The sequence below is a fragment of the Erpetoichthys calabaricus genome, chromosome 12 (genome assembly GCF_900747795.2).
Source record: "Erpetoichthys calabaricus chromosome 12, fErpCal1.3, whole genome shotgun sequence".
NCBI lineage: Eukaryota > Metazoa > Chordata > Cladistia > Polypteriformes > Polypteridae > Erpetoichthys > Erpetoichthys calabaricus.
Genome location: NC_041405.2, coordinates 89,604,904 through 89,623,194, shown reverse-complemented (window position 1 = coordinate 89,623,194; position 18,291 = coordinate 89,604,904). Strand labels below are relative to the sequence as shown.

General features: G+C 41.1%; 1 protein-coding gene across 1 annotated transcript in view; it reads left to right on the top strand.

Annotated features, from left to right (window-relative positions):
* Positions 1-18,291, top strand: part of tex11 (testis expressed 11) — a 212,359-nt gene that overhangs the window by 160,695 nt on the left and 33,373 nt on the right. The window contains exons 21-23 of the mRNA XM_051935388.1: positions 7,869-7,909; positions 8,261-8,347; positions 11,034-11,104. Coding sequence (XP_051791348.1) covers positions 7,869-7,909; positions 8,261-8,347; positions 11,034-11,104 — 199 coding nt within the window. The remainder of the gene's footprint in view (positions 1-7,868; positions 7,910-8,260; positions 8,348-11,033; positions 11,105-18,291) is intronic.

The window sequence follows — 18,291 nt, the reverse complement described above, 5'->3', positions numbered from 1 at the left end:
AGTCTTGAGATCACTCAGATGTGACCTCAGAGCCATCAGAAGGATGGTTGTGATTGACAGAAAAGGGCATACTACAGTCAATACCAAGGGAGCCCACTACACACTGGCTAACTGGTATGGCTGTACCACCCAGAGCAAAGAAAGGGTCTTTGCCTTAAATTGGCCAACAGCTGGCACGGTTTGTGTACTGTCATGTCCCAGTTGTCTGAGGTGGTGTACCTAGTAAAGTTGGATCCCGGGCAGTGGATTGTCAAACTCCCCTGCTGCACAAATGACCGCACAGCATTTGTGGACGATCACTTAGACAAGACAGCAGGTGTGGTTAAATAGCAGCTTTATTTTCCATCGTCACAGTGAGCAGGTTTCAGAAAAGCAGGCAATTAATATTACATGACAGCATCAGGGCTCTTCTGAACCCTGTTTATTGGGTGGGGCAAGTTTTTATACCCCTAGAATGCGTGATTTAATATTCATTATGAAAATGCAACAGTCAACACTTTATTATACACAATCCTTGTGCCCCTTCAATGCTCCTTGTGCAACTTCATTCCTTGGCTCCTTGTTATGGCGTTCAGATGTAAACTAAGAGAAAACGTGATAAGGCAGTCTCAGTGTGGAATGTTTAGACCTTGAGTCCTTTGAACAAATATTTTTTCTGTTTGCTCAGCAAAGCATGTTTTTAAAGCTTACTTCTGCTTAACTCCTTAGACAAGGATTAGTACAAGGGAACGAAGAGAACATTCATCTTCCACACATTTAACATCCCTTTTTGTGCCACCTGGCAGCCATCTGACAGCACAGTGCTTACAATCCCTGCTGATGTGCCCTCATCACAAGGTGCATGACTGCAACAGGACAGAAGACCACCCGATAATTTTGACGAGTTTATGTGCTGTTACAAAGAATTTCAAGTGGTCACTGGAGTTAAGTCATCTAAAGTACAAGCTAGCATTGCATCACTAGCGTTGGGGTGTGTATTAAAAAGGCAAGCCTGCAAGGTTGCAAGTTTTCTAACAATGTGGCTTAAAGCTAGTGGTCCTTTCAAGTTTAGGAAACTACTAAAAGATAAAAAATAAGCATGAATCCACTGGGTCAGCGCTGGCAAGCACTGTGCAGCACTATAATATTATACTTGCCCTCCCTTTGCCACATTTGGTTAATGGGTCTATCACTCCCAACTTCACCTTTTTTTCTCTTAAAGCCAATAATATAAGGCACTGTCACTCTGCACCACCTGCATGCTACCATCAACATCTTTCACTGAACAATCATGTAAACAATTCACTTCCCTTGCTGTGAAATTGTAAGTATGCGATATTGGGCAAACACATACACCTACTAACTAGGAACATTAGAACACTCTAGACGAGAGCAGACCATTCAGCCCAACAAAGCTCGCCAGTCCTATCCACTTTTTTCTTCCAAAAAACATCATGTCGAGTTTTGAAAGTTCCTAACGTCTTATTGTCCACCACATTACTTGGTAGCTTATTCCAAGTGTCTTATCGTTCTTTGTGTAAAGAAAAAATTCCTAATGTTTGTGCAAAATTTACCCATAACAAGTTTCCAACTGTGTCCCCGTGTTTTTGATGTGCTCATTTTAAAATAACAGTCTCGATCCACTGTACTAATTCCCTTCATAATTTTAAACACTTCAATCATGTCATCTCCTAATCTTCTTTTGCTTAAACTGAAAAGGCTTAGCTCTTTTAATCTTTCCTCATAATTCAACCCCTGTAGCCCTGGAATCAGCCTAGTCGCTCTTCTCTGGACCTTTTCTAGCGCAGTTATGTCCTTTTTGTAGTCTGGAGACTAAAACTGCACATAGTACTCAAGATGAGGCTTCACCAGTGCATTATAAAGGCTGAGCATAACCTCCTTGGACTTGTACTCCACACATCGTGTTATATAACCTAACATTCTGTTAGCCTTCTTAATGGCTTCTGAACAGTGTTGGGAAGTCGATAGCTTAGAGTCCACTATGACTCCTAAATCCTTCTCATAAGGTGTACTCGCGATTTTCCGACCGCCCATTGTGTATTCAAAAACATTTTTACTTCTTATGTGTAATACTTTACATTTACTGACATTAAATTTAATCTACCACAAATCTGCCCAAGCCTTTATGCTATCCAAGTCCTTCTGTAATGATATAATGGATTCCAAATTATCTGCTAATCCACCTATCTTGGTCTGCCATCTGCAAACTTAACCAGCTTGTTACTTATATTCCTATCTAAATCATTTATATATATTAAGAATAGCAGTGGCCCTAGCACTGACCCCTGTGGAACACCACTTTTAGCATCAACCAATTCTGAAGAGGTTCCTTGCACCATCACCCTCTGCTTCATGTGTCTGAGCCAATTCTGCACCTATCTAAAAACATCACCCTGAACTCCCACTTCTTTTAATTTGATGCCCAACCTCTCATATGGCACCTTATCAAAGGCTTTCTGAAAGTCAAGATAAATAATATCATATGCTCCACTTTGATCGTATCCTTTGTTGCCTCCTCATAGAATTCCAGCATGTTAGTAAAACACGACCTCCCTCTTCTGAACCCATGCTGATTGTTCAGAATAACTCCTGTCCTTGCTCAATCTTATCCTTAATAATTCCTTCCATTAATTTTCCTGTGATGCATGTTAAGCTTACTGGCCTATAGTTGCTTGGATCTGCCCTGTCAACCTTTTTATATAATGGGATGATAATTTGCCATTTTCTAGTCCTTTGGAACCTCTCCAGTGCGCAATGACTTCCTAAAAATATGTGTCAAGGGTTTATATACTATATGTACTCACTAGCCTCCTTAAGAACTCGAAGATAAATATTATCTGGTCCGGGGGCCTCATGTATAACGCCGTGCGTAGAACTCACACTATAACATGGCGTAAGCACAAAAGCGGGAATGTGCGTACCCACAGAAAAATCCAGATGCAAGAATCTGTGCTTACGCAAACTTTCACGTTCTTCCACTACATAAATCCCGATCAGCATGAAAAGTAACGCACGTACACGTGCCTTCTGTCCCGCCCCAACTCCTCCCAGAATTATGCCTCTTTGAATATGCAAATTGATGTAAATAGCCTTCTATGAAAAGACAATGGGAAAAGCATGGGGGAAAATATAAGAATTTCAGCGAATACCAAGTGGAGGCAAAGGAAAAACGTACTATTTGTTGGTTTAAACAGTGGTATAATCAACAAAAGAAAGTTGATCGATTGACATAGCGTGTCGGAGAAACTCGAAAGCTCAAGTTCACAAAGTAGCACAGTGCCCGAAATAAAAAAGAAGTTGTCACATATCAAAGTCGGCGTGAAAAAGTGACTCGTAGCGGACCGTCTGAGTGTCATATGAAATCTTATTAGTGTACAGAGAAAAAAAATAGGCACACAGTGGGAAAAAAGCACGAAATGTCAATTTTAATCTCGAAATTTCCACTTTAATCACGTAGTTTATTTTGTCATTAAAATCATCTTAAAATCGTTTATTTTACTAGTTTCTCAAATCCCATCGTAACTAAAGTAGGACGTTAAATGCTTTGTTCTGTGTTTGATCTTCTATGTGCTCTATGTGCTATAAGTGTGTGAATCACTGTGCTTCCGTTCTTTCTCTTTCTCTGACAGGACACAGAATCCATTACATTTGTGATATTACAGCTCTCTGAATAATTAAAATACTGAGATGTATATGTGATATCTTTTTCATGATGATAGGAATGAAAGCATGTTATTAAACATGGGAACACGGTGGCGCAGTGATTGTTCATATCTCACGCAAGAGGCTTGCTGCGCCATGCACGACCTTCGATGAAATAATTTATTACAGAAGTACGGTCTCTTTCAAACGTACTAACCTCCAATTCCTGTCCTTACTTTTCTTTCTCCAAATACCCAATTGCCACACAATCAGCTCTGTAATAGACGTTAAGCCATCTGTAAGCTTAGAACGCCGATTCTTCAAAACTTTTAAGGAACATTGAAATATCTTTGTAGTACATGTTTAATTATTCTATCTGTCTATCCTTCCAGTGTCGTGTCAGCACCAGCAATAATACTGCGCAAGGCAGGAGCTATCCATGAACTAGCTAGCGCTGCGGCACCGTGTCCTCACATGTTTAATTATTAACAATACTGATTATTTAAATGAAGTTAAAGTTTTATCTGTATACTATAAGCAACATATTTTGATGCATTTCATCTTAAAAATGATATCGTCATCATACGCGCTTTATAAAGTGGCGCAGGTTGTGCAATATTATAACTGTAGTGCAAGTTTACAGTGGGGTAATTGTACTTATAAGTACAAACAGTTCTACAAGGAGCACTTGATTGAGTGTGTTTATAGTTCTTGGGATGAAACTGTTTCTGAAACGCGAGGTCCACACAGGAAAGACTTTGACGCGTTTTGCCGTGGCTGAGGTAGTGTGTGCTTGAAACTGTCTCTCTTTCCGATCAGCTGCTGCTGTGATTCCCCACTCAGATACAGTGATATAAATACTCTGAGTGGTGCAGTGAGAGTAATATGGAAAAAGATGATCCGCTGTGGCAACCCCTAACGGGAGCAGCTGACAGAAGAACAAGATGCAGTGAGAGTAAGAACGCTAAAGCAGTTATGGTATTTGGAATACTATGGCTATTCCCTGGACCATTATATTGCTACAGGTTAGTTACAGTCAGATGCATTACACTAATAAACAATATGCAGTTAATTTCAGTGTATTTATAAAGCCGCGTCAGGAATGTGGGTCTGAGAAAGAAAGGGTAACCACACAGGAACAGTAGCACTGCTTTGACGCTGGGTGCCGCCAGTCTGCAAAACCGAGCGGAGAAATTGCGTACGCTAGGGTATGAGGTACCGTGGAAATGTGTGTGGCTTTACGGTAAGTTTAGGTTTTATACATCGCGATTTGAGCGTGGAAACATTTCTGTGCGTACGCACCGTTTATACATGAGGCCCCAGGTGATTTGTTTGATTTCATCTTATTTAATCTGAACAGCACTTCTCCCTCTACAATTTCCAAATCCCTCAGTACCTCCTTAGTAGTCGCGTTTACCTCTAGGAGGTTATCCACTTGCTCACTTGTGAACACCTCAGAAAAATGTAAGTTATGGGCATCCGCTATTTCATTGTCTGTATCTTTTAATTCCCCTTTACTATTTCTGATGCATTTCACCTCCTCCTTGACTATTCTTTTACTACTAAAATACTGAAAGAATCTCTTAGGGTCTTCTTTTGCCATATCTGCTATATTCCTCGACTGTCTCCACACTTAACAGCTTATCCTAGTGTATCCTACTTAGACATTGTCGCATCTGGCCTGTCCTAAACTCCCTGCACCCCCACCCCCATTCCCTAGTTTAAACAAGGAGAACATCATTGTGCCACCACAAGTATAAATGTGTTTTGGTTGCTGACAGCACACATGGTTTGCGTTGCAGTCTGAATGCAAGCTTCACATGATAACAAGGCTCCACAGGCATTTTACCTGTTTTGAATCCCTTGTAATAGGCAACGTAAAGCATTTTAAAGATAGTAATTAGTGTTGCAGAATGTTTGAAATGCATAATATGAAAAAAATTCAGTATTTTTTTTAATTTATATGTAGTATAGGGTTTTATTGTTTTAGCATTTAAGATAAAAATAATTTCCTCAATCTGCAAATTTACACATATGAATTTAACTCATTTGTAACGTTTAAAAAACAGTGTGCTAAGTTTTTTATATTTGCAGAATTGAAAATATAATTTCATTAGTTATCTTTTAACAGTTATTGTATTGTGTTTGGCTCCATGTATCAAAGGCTGATTAATCAATTTTATCATGCTATCAAGTATGGAAAAACTCTACCTTCAAATAATTTTTCACCATTAATGCATTATGTTTCTTGTCTATTTTTTCATCATTTTGTTCTGCATCTTCAATTCAAGTCAGTTTATTGCCATTTTATGTAATTGTGCAATGAAGAGTTTTTATTGCAAGCCCACTAATGTAAAAACCTATGACTCCATGTGGCTGTAGGTTTTTGTTCCATAAAGTTTCACAATGAATCATGTAATTAGCTGGTCTTTTTTTCTGTTCTCTTATTCTGTGTTCTGATACGTATAAGACGTTTAGGAATTTGTATATTTTTGCTATAGATTTAATTGCTTAAATCGCTTTTATTATTTTTCTATTGAGAGCCCTTTTTCTGTAAAGTTTTCTCCCTTATTAGATTAGATTAGATTAGATTAGATAAACTTTATTAATCCCATGGGAAAATTTAGATGCATACAGCAGCATAAACATAAAAAGCAAGGATACAGACTCACAGGACAGATACCACAGTCAATCAATTGATCACTCAATTGAGAAATAAGTAAATAATTAAAATAAAAATAAACCTAAGGAGTAATTTGGGTGGAAGCATTGAATTGCCTGATAGCAGTGGAAAAAAAATACCCCCAGTGGTGCTTCTTAGCATACTGTGGTGGAATGAGCCTTTGGTTAAAAGTGCACTTAGAGAGCACCTCTTGGAGGGGATGGAGGGAATTTTTCATGATGACATCTATTTTTTTTGCCATCATCCTGTTTTCCACAATAGCTTCTGTTGTGTCCAGGGTTCGCCCTGAGATGGAGAAGGCTTTCCTGATAAGTTTGTTCAGGCATTGTGCTTCTTTTGAGCTCAGGTTGCTTCCCCAGGAGACTGCACTGTAGAACACTGCTCTGGCTACTATGGACTGGTAAAACATTTCCAGCAGCTTGCTGCACACATCAAAGACCTGAGTCTGCTTAGTAGGTAAGTCTATTCTGGCCCTTCTGGTACAGCAACCTTCCATTGAATGGTGACTGGTCTCAGAGGTTTCTTGCATGCCAGAGGCCCACCACTAGCTCTTTTGTCTTGCTGATGTTGAGTTGTAGGTTGTTGTCCCTGCACCGCAAGACCACAAGTCCCCCACAACTTTCCTGTACTCTGACTAATCTTCATTATTAATGCAGCCTATGATGGACGAGTCATCTGAAAATTTGTGTAGATGGCAAGCTCTAGTATTGTGCTGGAAGTCTATTGTGTGAGGGTAAACGGGAAGGGAGACAAGAGAGTTCCCGGAGATGCTCCAGTATTATACACCATCATTTCTTACACATAGTTCCTCAGCCTCACAAACTGCTATTTGTTGGTCAGGTAGTCCGTGATCTAGGAGATTGTGGGAGCCCTGGAATTTTTCCTCATTCAGTGAGGCAGAATGTCATTAAAAGCACTGGAAAAGTCAAAGAATATTACCCTGACTGTGGTACCAGTCCATGTGGGAGTAGGCTCTGTGGAGCATGTAGATGAAATTATCCTTCACACCTATATGCATCTGATAGGCAAACTGCAAAGGACCCAGATGTTCTGAAATGAGGAATCATAGCTTTTTTAGGACCAGCCTCTCAAAGGTCTTCATTATGTATGAAATAAAAGCAGCTTGTCTGAAGTCCTTGGGATCATGGAATAATCTGCTTTCTCTGTGCATCCATTCAATGAACTGGTCTTGGTATGTGGTAAAACAACTGCATGTACAGTAGTCTTTTTGCATTCATAGTGTACTTTTGTCTTAGAACATCTGTAAATTCAATAGATCCTTTTGCAGAAAATGCTTAACACACTCTGTTGCTGATAATGCATTGAGCTATTAACTTGTTTTTTTTTTGGGATGAAGGAAGTTCATATTATGGCATATATTTACAGTAAATACAGAATCAACTTTGTCTTATGATTTTAGGCAGTTTACTGAGATAAATAAGCAGTCACTTAAAAATACAGTCATTTGTATATTTTTGAAATGGAAAAAGAACTCAAACAAAATAAAAAGTAAACTTTATATTTGCTTTATTTTCTGTTGCAGAGGCATGCACTTTGATGTAATACAAACTTACATTAAAATGGGTAAGTCAAAAGCAGATAAACAATATTTTTGTTCTAAATAGTATATACTAGGCTATAAGGAACAAATGTTTAAACAAAATGCTGAGTAGACATTGAGTTCACAGCTTAAGCGGCTGTAGTACAGTATATTTCTGTATTTTCTTGTTTTATATAGTGAAAAGTCAAGCAAAATGACTTGTTTTATATAAAAAAATTGATAAGATTTAATTCACCAATTTTCTTTACTTTCTGCTTAACTCTGATTATAAATCAGCATTATCTGAGAATAGGACTTTTTTGACAAATGGCCTTCAGTTATATTGGAAAACATGAATATTGTATTTTCAAGTACTGTGAAATTGTTTCTTATAGCCTTGCAGAAGATTTCCTTGCTAAATCCTAGAGAAGATTCAAGTCTAGAAATAAAGACTGAGGAAGCAAATTGGTTCAGAAAAATTGGTAAACTATTTATGCAAATGATGTTAAAATGTACATACAGTATATGCTGTAGAGATTTTATCATGTTTGACTTGGTACTTTTAAAAATTACAAGTGCATTATACAGGTAAACAGGGAGCTATCACACGTACAGAATACAGACCCAATATCTGGTTCAGATTATTTTCCCAGGTACAGGCCTTTTTTTTTAAAATTTATTTATTAATTTTATTGTAATCATTCCATACAAATAGATCAATTTATACAAAAAAGGATTGAAGACAAATCAAACCCCACCCTTGAGAAGGAGAGCATGGCCAAAGGAGAATTGCTAAGGGCTTTTTAATAGGGCAAAAATAAAAAAGGAAAAAAATTATATATATAAATAAATAAATGGAGAAGGAAAAGAAATGCAGAAATAATTATTTCTTCTTATTCTAAAATATTATTGATTAGATCCTACCAGGTTTTGAAAAAATTCTGTACAGATCCGTTAACTGAGAATTTGATTTTTTCCAATTTCAAATAATATAAAACATCGGTTTCCCACTGACTTATCAGAGGAGAGTTAGGATTCTTCCAATTTAACAAAATAAGTCTGGGTGCCAAAAGTGTAGTGAATGCAATCACAGTTTGCTTGTCCTTCTCCACTTCAAGTCCATATGGAAGAACACCAAACACAGCTGTTAATGGGTTAGGAGGGATTGTGATACCAAGGCTGTCTGAAAGGCACTTAAAAATTTTGGTCCAAAATGAAGTTAATTTGGTACATGCCCAAAACATGTGACCCAGTGAGGCAGGAGCTTGGTTGCAGCGTTCGCAGGTTGGATTTTGCCCTAGAAACATTTTGGACAGTTTTAAGCGAGACAGATGAGCTCGATATATAATTTTTAGCTGAATAATTCTATGCTTTGCGCATATGGAGCTCGAGTGAATTCTCTGCAGTGCTACCTTCCACTCCTTTTAAGATATATTAATTAAGAGATCTTTTTCCCATTGTCCTCTTGGATCTTTGAAAGCAAGGGACTCTAATAAAATTTTATATAATGCGTAAAATTGTGTCTAATTCCTCGAAATTGAGCAGTATTTTTTCCAGCATGGTGGAGGGTACGAGATGAGGAAAATCGGTCAGGTTCTGTTTAACAAAGTTTCTAATTTGAAGATAGTGAAAGAAATGTGTAGCTGGGAGGATTGAATTTGGAACGTAATTGTTCAAAGGATGCAAAGATATTGTCTATATAAAGATCTCTGAGCAATTTAATCCCAAATCTTTTCCTGGTATTAAAAACTGGATATGTTTGCGAGGGTTGAAAGAGGTGCTTCTCCTGCAGGGGTGCCACAGATAAAAGATTTTCCATCTTACATTGCTTTCTAAATTGGTTCCATATTCTGAGTGAGTAAAGCACAATTGGGTTATTAGTATATTTGCGATAACTTGCATTTATTGGAGCGCAGAGCAGGGAGTATAAAGAAGTACTACAGGATTTTACTTCTATTGTGGACCAAGTCTGTGTATGTTCATTTATTTGTGTCCAGGTTTTTATGGCTTGTATGTTTACTGCCCAGTAATAAAACTGAAAATTAGGTAAAGCCATGCCACCTTCTGCCTGAGGTCTTTGTAGGGTCGCTCTTCAGATACGTGGGCGTTTTGAGTTCCAAATGAATGAGGTTATTGTTGAATCTAATTGTTTAAAAAACAATTTATTGATATATATTGGAATGTTTTGAAATAAAAAAAGAAGTTTAGGAAGGATATTCATCTTAACAACATTAATTCTTCCGGCTAGAGTGAGATGAACTGTTGACCATCTATGCAAGTCTTGCTTAATTTTTTCCATACAGACGGCAAAATTTTGTTGATAAAGAGCTTTATGTTTACTTGTGATATTTACCCCTAGATATTTAAACTGATCTGCTATGGTAAAAGGTAGGGTGTCCAATCTAATATTATATGCTTGTGAATTCACTGGAAAGAGTATACTTTTATTCAGATAAATTCTGAGACCAGATATCTTTTGAAATTCTGTAAGTGCTGTTAAAACTGCAGGCACAGTGTTTTCTGGGTCTGATATATATAAAACTATATCATCTGCATATAGAGAAATTTTCTGTTCCAGTCCTTCTCTGATAATCCCCTTTATCTGATAAGAATTTCGACAGTGGACCGCCAGTGGTTCAATGGCGATTGCAAACAGCAGTGGTGACAAGGGGCATCCTTGTCTGGTGCCATGTTCTAGATTAAAGTAGTCTGAACAGATGTTGTTAATACAAACTGAAGCTTCTGGATTGGTATACAGTAGTTTGATCCATGCACACATATTCGGGCCAAACCCAAATTTCTCCAATGCAGTGAAAAGGTATCATATCAAATGCTTTTTCTGCATCTAGTGATAATAATATCTCTGGGGTGTTTGACTTTGCTGGTGAATATATTACATTAAACAGGTGTCGGAGATTGGAAGATAAGTGTCGGCCTTTAATAAATCCAGTTTGATCCTGTGATATTACCGAAGGCAGCACTTTCTCCATCCTTCTAGCTAGAACTTTTGAGAGTATCTTAACATCATTATTCAGGAATGAAATTGGTCTGTATGATGCACATTGTAACAAGTCCTTATTTTGTTTAGGAAAGACGGTGATTAATGCTTGACGAAAAGCATTACAGGCCTTTTAAAAGAATTTGTACTTTTTTTTTTTTTTTCCACAGCTTGGAATCTTGCTTTAGAATGTGAGGGATATCCTCCACTAATGAAAGATTTCTTTGTGCTTTCATACCAGGTTTGTTAGTTGTAATACTATATTTTAAAATCCAATTACCTTTAAAATAATTCAATGTATTGAAAAGGCAGCATCAACATGCATCTTCACCTCATTTCATTTTGAATTGTTGTAGTAGCTGAACTGAACTGATCAGGCCTCCCTACCCTCAGTAGCACCTTCTGTGGATTTCTCAGTAACTCTCAGGCCATTGGAGAAATACAGTTTTTCTAGCATGTTCTGGTTCACTCTCTGAGCTTGCATCCAGTGGAATGTGCCTAGCATGCAATGGGAGCAAATACTACATGCTAAGTCTTTCTGAACTGAGTCCTCTCACTCTGGAGAAGCAATAGCCATACTTTAAAGTACTCCTAAATAGCCAAATTCCTAAAATTATAATGTAACAAGTTTAACTTAGCAATGCTGTGCAAGAACCTCATGGCAGTACAGAGCTTTCAAATCACCATTGCAGAAAACAAGCCAACCCCAACAACTCATAACAAAATGTATACTCTTCTTGCAGATTTTGGGATTCAGGATGTATTCTCATCATTTTCACCATTAACATGATGCAAAACATACCTGTTTCATATCCATAATTAAAAATGTCAATCTTTATGGAAACAGAAAATGAAAATATAATAAATTTGCCATTTCTATGCACCTGACATGTTAGTGCTTGTTATAATCTAATTGAATGAATGTTGTTTGTGTGTATCTGTTTAGGGTTAACTTTACTAAAATATCTAATTAGTCTTTCGATAAGGTGTATACTGTACTATACTGCAATACACAGCTTCCAGTGATTTTTGACCTGATCTTTTCACCTTTAAACAACTATTATCATACACTAATAATTTCTGTATTATCTATACCTATTATTATTTATTTGTTATATTACATATCTTACACATCAATATTGCTGCTACTTCTTTGTCCTGTCTTTGCACAATGTCTTGTCTTGTTTGTGTTTTTAATTTTTTAAATTTAAATTTGAATTCTATTTTTAATTTATTATTTGCACGTCATGTTGTTACACTGTGGACCCTGAGCTTCGCAATTTCGTCTATCTGTATACTTGTATATGGTTGAGATGGCAATAAAGTTCACTTTGACTTTGACTTTTGACTTTTATGCTGCACAACTAGATAAGCCCAATTATCCTTGTATATAATGATACCATATTTGCTAGACTCCAATGTTTAGGAATGAGGGAATGAGAGTTTATGTATATACTACTAAAATACTGAAAGAATCTCTTTGGGACATCGGGTCATCTTTCAGCTTGTTTGCAATATTTCTCTCATTCTGCCTTTTAAATTTCCTAATGTCCTTTTCCACTGTTGCCCTCGTGTAGTCATGTGTTCTACTCCACCATGGAGTTGAGTTTAATTTCTTAATACTTCTAAATTTTTGGTTAAACTTGTCCTGCGTTATATGTAAGACACTTTTAAACTGGCCTCACATCTGTTCAACTGTCTCTACACTTAAATTTATTTTAATTAGACTTTTCTATATCTGCTCAAATTTTACCCTGTTAAATTTAAATTTAACTGTTTTAGGTTTTAAAAATGCTTTCTGCCACAACACAGGCATGCTCACAAAGTACATGTGTAATGTCACGAAAAGTGCATGCTGACACTTCAGTACGCAAACGATGGTACAAGAATGCAGTCAGACTTCTTTTTTGGTCACATACACCATCCAGATCTAAACTCCAGCGTGGAGAGTCGCTCACGTACTAAAGAGTATATAGCTACAGCTGGAAGCTGCCGTAGCACTTTTGCTGTTGCTGTATTTTGTGAGCATGCCCTTGTCGATCAAAAATAGGAAGCTCCGCAGATTACTTGTGACTTTATGCTCTAGGAAGATAAGTAAATAAATCAAGGTAAATAACATCTGGCTTTTATATAAGTAACATGTAAATGTTTTACATATAAAGACCATCAGAAAACATAATCAAAAACAGGACTTTGCACGATACCTTGGCGAGCTTTGTAAGCACTGCTTTTTCTTTTAAGGACACATGTGTGGCACATTGACTGGCAGGATGACACCCTACCTGTTGCTGCATCCAAAAGGTGCCATCTTTCGTCTTTACGCCTGGTGCAGCTGCCTTGTTCTTATGTGTGAGTGGATGTTTCTTGCGGGGAGGGCTTCTGATCTCTTTCACTGATGTAGAACCCTCGTCATCATCTGAGTTCACCTCTGTTCTAGCACGTCTTTATATGAAAACAGCAGTGTCAGATCAGGGGGAGCATGAACGTCAATTGGAGAATAAAACTGAATAAAAAAACTGTAACTTTTACAAGTACCATAAATTTACAATGGCTGTTACAGACTCAAATCAAATGTATGTTTTTAGTATATAATAGTAAGAATAAGAGCAGCTCACTACTCAAAATCGACGCGCTCCAAATTGAAATGGCAACCTTTTGATTACCAGTCAGCAGTTCTTACCGCTGCGCCAACAAAGCTATCATGTCAGTGTTGTACCCTAAACCGATTTCTTTTTCTATGGTTATATTCTTGAATAAAAGTGCACTTGTTTTGCTATACTTGTACCTTTTGCAAAAGTGTTTATTTGATATTTGGACTTCCGTCTTAACACATTATACACTTAATGTGTACATTTTGTCAATCATTGTTAAAGTTGAAAAATGTTTGTTTTTTAGTTATGTGTTCAACGATTCCTGTCTTGCCTTCATCCTACAATTTACACAGATCGTTGTAGGCACTGAACACACATGAAATGTATGTATTCCAAATGACGATATATTATTTTCCCTATACGACTCCATGCACCACACACGCAAATAAGGAGTGTCGCAATAACGAGACATCACACAGATAAAGGTTTGGGGCAGCCACCCATATAATGAGGTATACTGGCTGCAAAGTTGAAAAAATGCAAAATATAGAGCACTGATTTGCATACAACAGAGTCCACAACAAGACTGACACATAGAGGAAACGGTTAGACTTTTAAAGGGGAATACAGGAAGTGAGGTCATATGGGTCTGGCTCAGGATCATCTGGCATTGGTTCAAGCCCGGAGGTGACATCACAGGGTCCGGAGCCAGTAAGGTCTTCTTCCATTGGCTCGGTCCCGGAAGTGACGACATGAGAGCCAGGTGAGATCTCCAGGGAATGGTCTACAGGCAAGGGAAAAAAAGAATCAGTGCACTCTGCCACATCCCGGCATGCCTCAGAACTGTCTTCCCTCGAGCCCTTTAGCTGCCTCCCATGCGCACGTGTGTGACAAGGCCCCCCCACTTAGCCCAGACCCGTCGGGTCGGGCGGACCCAACCGAGAGGTTGTGAACCCGAGAAAGAGCATCAGCGTTTGCATGGAGATGGCCCCGACGATGGATGAGCGAAAACTTGTATGGCTGTAGGTCAAGAAACCACCTGGTGACCCACGGATTCGACTCCTTGTGCAGGGCCATCCACTGTAGGGGTGCATGGTCCGTGACAAGGGTGAATTCCCGGCCCAACAGGTAGTACTTAAGCTGAGTAATCGCCCACTTAATCGCCAAAGCCTCCCTTTCCACCGCTGCATATCTGGTCTCCCGGTCCAACAGTTTCCGGCTCAGGAACATGACAGGGTGTTCCACACCATCGACACTTTGGCTCAGCATGGCCCCCAGGCCTGTGTCCGAAGCGTCCGTCTGGAGGATGAAAGGCAGAGAAAAGTTAGGTGCTTTCAGAATGGGTGCGGACGTAAGGGCCTGCTTCAAGTAACTAAATGCAGCGCCAGTCTTTTCAGTCCATACCACTATGTTCAGGGCCCTCTTCTTTGTCAAATCAGTCAAGGGCGCCGCTGTCTCCGAGAATCGGGGTACGAACCGGCGGTAGTACCCCGCTAACCTGAGAAAGGCTTGGACTTGCCGCTTGGTTCGCGGACGGGACCATTTCAAAATGGCATCTACTTTTGAGCACTGTGGCCTTACGGTACCCCAACCCACCAGGTAGCCTAAATATTTGGCCTCGCTTAACCCAAAGAAACATTTCTTGGGATTAATCCGGAGCCCGGCCTCACCGAGTGCCTGCAATACCGCTCGTACCTGCTGTATGTGCTCCTTCCATGTGCTGGAATAGATGACCACGTCATCGAGTTAGGCAGCACTGTATGAGTTGTGAGGTCGGAGCACTTTGTCCACCAGACGCTGGAAGGTTGCTGGAGCCCCGTGTAACCCAAATGGAAGGACACTATACTGCCAGTGTCCGCTAGGGGTGCTAAACGCGTTTTTTTCCTTCGCGGAGTCCGTTAAAGGAACCTGCCAGTACCCCTTAGTCATGTCAAGTGTGGTCAAGTATCAAGCCTGCCCAAGCCTCTCGAGGAGGTCGTCCACTTACACCATTGGATAGGCATCAAATTGGGAGACTTGATTAAGCCGACGGAAGTCATTGCAAAACCTCCAACTTCCGTCAGGCTTCCCGACTAGCACAATGGGACTGGACCAGGGACTATAACTTACCTCAATCAGGCTCCCTGTCTTTCCACGGTTTCAGCAGGTTGATATGATAAACCCGCTCCCTCGGCTGATGATTGGGTTGACTCACCAAATAGTCGACGAGGCCCTTCCTCTCCTTAACTTCGTAGGGGCCTTGCCAGTGGGCAAGCAACTTAGAGTGGGAGGTAGGCACTAGAACCATGACCCGATCTCCCGGTTGGAACTCCCGGAGAGATGTGCCGTGGTTGTAACAACGGACCTGTGCTGCTTGGGCCTCTTCCATGTGACTTTTAAGGAGGGGCCTAATCTTTCCAAATCTATTGCGTAATTGCGCGATATATTCTAATATATTTATAGCGGGAAGAGCCTCTTCTTCCCATCCTTCTTTTAGAATATCTAATATGCCACGGGGTTGTCGCCCATACAGTAATTCAAAAGGGGAGAACCCCGTGGAGGCTTGTGGGACTTCCCGATAGGCAAAAAGGAAGAGGGGGAGGAGCTGATCTCAGTTCCTTCCATCCTCGCTGACCACCTTACGTAGCATCTGTTTGAGAGTCTGATTAAATCTCTCCACTAGACCGTCGGTTTGAGGATGATACACCGCGGTCTTTAAATGCTTTATTTTCAGTAACTTGGCAGTCTCCCTGAACGTCTCCGAGGTGAAAGGTGTCCCCTGGTCCGTCAAGACTTCCTTGGGGATACCCACGCGCGAAAAGACCCCTAGTAATTCCCGTGCAATTGCTTTAGATGTAGCTGAGCACAACGGAACAGCTTCGGGGTATTTGGTAGCGTAATCCACGAGGACCAAGATGTATTTGTGTCCTCGGGCTGAGGACTCCAAGGTCCAACTATATCGACCCCAATTCGGTGGAAGGGAACATCAATCAGGGGAATAGGAACGAGAGGAGCATGGTCACTTCTTGGAATTTGTCACAATTGACACTCCGGGCAGGAAGTGCAAAAGCGACGAACCTCCTCATTGATTCCCGGCCAGTAGAAACGGAGCTTAATCCGCTCCAGGGTTTTTCGGTGCCCAAGTGGCCACCTAGGAGGTGGGCGTGTGCTAACTCACAGACCTGCCGCCGGAAGGTTCGCGGGATTAGCAGTAGCTTTCTCTCCTGCCCATCATGCATCGCTACCCGATAAAGAAGGTCGTTTTCTAAGACAAAGTAAGGACCCTGTGGCATGGACTGATTAGGCGCTGGCCGTTGACTAGCACCACTGCATTTTTTGCAAACTTCAGGGAATCGTCATTCCAATGCTCTCTTTTAAAAGAGGCCGGCGTCTCTCTAAATTGAAACCGTATCATGGAGAGAGGGTCTGAGTCGACCTCAAGGGGCGTGGTTTCCTCCCGCTCCGCCGCAGCGCGTATGGTTGACGTGTCAGCACGCGATGGCCCGGGAGTTGCCACGTCACTCAGGCCGGCCGCTTCGTCTCTCTCTGCTGGCTGAGTACACGGCGTGGAGGCAGCTTGAGACGGCTCATTCCTGTCCACAACTAGGCCCAAGCGATCCCCGGGAGTGGTATGTGTCTCACCGCCTTTACTGTTAGGCCAGTCCTGTCCGAGTACCACCGGGAACGGAGGATCGGGAAGGATTGCCACGGTCACTTTCTGTACTGATCCTCCGTAGCTGATGATACAAGTGGCGGTCCTATACCAGCGGGTTTCCCCGTGTACACAGGTTATACCAGCTTTCAACCACTGTTGCGGTAGCACAAAGCGGCGAGCAACAATGGAAATGTTGCTGTCGAAATCGAACAGAGCTGATGTTTTAAATCCGTTAACGATCACCACGCCAGTGTGCGGGGCCTTCAACGGATTTGTCAGAGCACACCAAGCCCTCTTCCCCCTCCACCTGCATTCCACCTCGTTCCCAGGCGGTTTGTGTGCCCGCAGCTCCGGGGACGTCAGCTCAAGCTCTGGGTTTTACATGGGGGGGGGGGTGTTGGATGGATGGGGCTAGGTCTTGGGACACACTCCGGTTGAGTTTGACCTAGGGACGGTTCAGCTCCCCCAGATTGTGAGGCCCTCCTATGTCTTTCTATGAGCTCTATGAGCTTTGCCATATTTTTAAATTGTCTACCCCAGACCGGCTGGGTGAAACCGTGGGGTAGTGTTTGTAATAGTAAGAAGCAGGCCACCTGCTCTATCACCTGAAAAGGCTTCAGTTCCTGTGGCCGTAGCCACTGACCTACCTTTGTCCATAGGGACCAGCCTTGTTGTGAGGTCGGCCACTCAGGGTCGAAACTCCAGTTGTTCAGGTAACTCACCTGCCAGTCTGGGGCACCCCTAAGTGGGAAATGGGGTTCTGGCTTCACAGGGAGGCGGGCACTCTCCTCCGAAAGATCATAAACAGTGCTCCTAGCCTCCCCCTTCCGAAGCAGCCCACGTCTGTGAGCCCCTCCCGCACACCCGCCAGCCTGCCTAGGTTGCCTAGCGGAGCATGTTGCGGGCAGAGCTTGTACCGGGTTACTCCGAAACGTGGAACACCCTCCCCGTCTGCTCGGTACGCTCCCACCTGGGTATGTTGCAAGTCCTGTCCCCTTCTCTCCTGGGACTTCTCCATCCTGCCAACTACGCCAATGTCGCAATAACGAGACATCACACAGATAAAGGTTTGGGGCAGCCACCCGTATAATGAGGTATCCTGGCTGCAAAGTCGGAAAAATGCAAAATATAGAGCACTGATGTGCATACAACAGAGTCCACAACAAGACTGACACATAGAGGAAACGGTTAGACTTTTAAAGG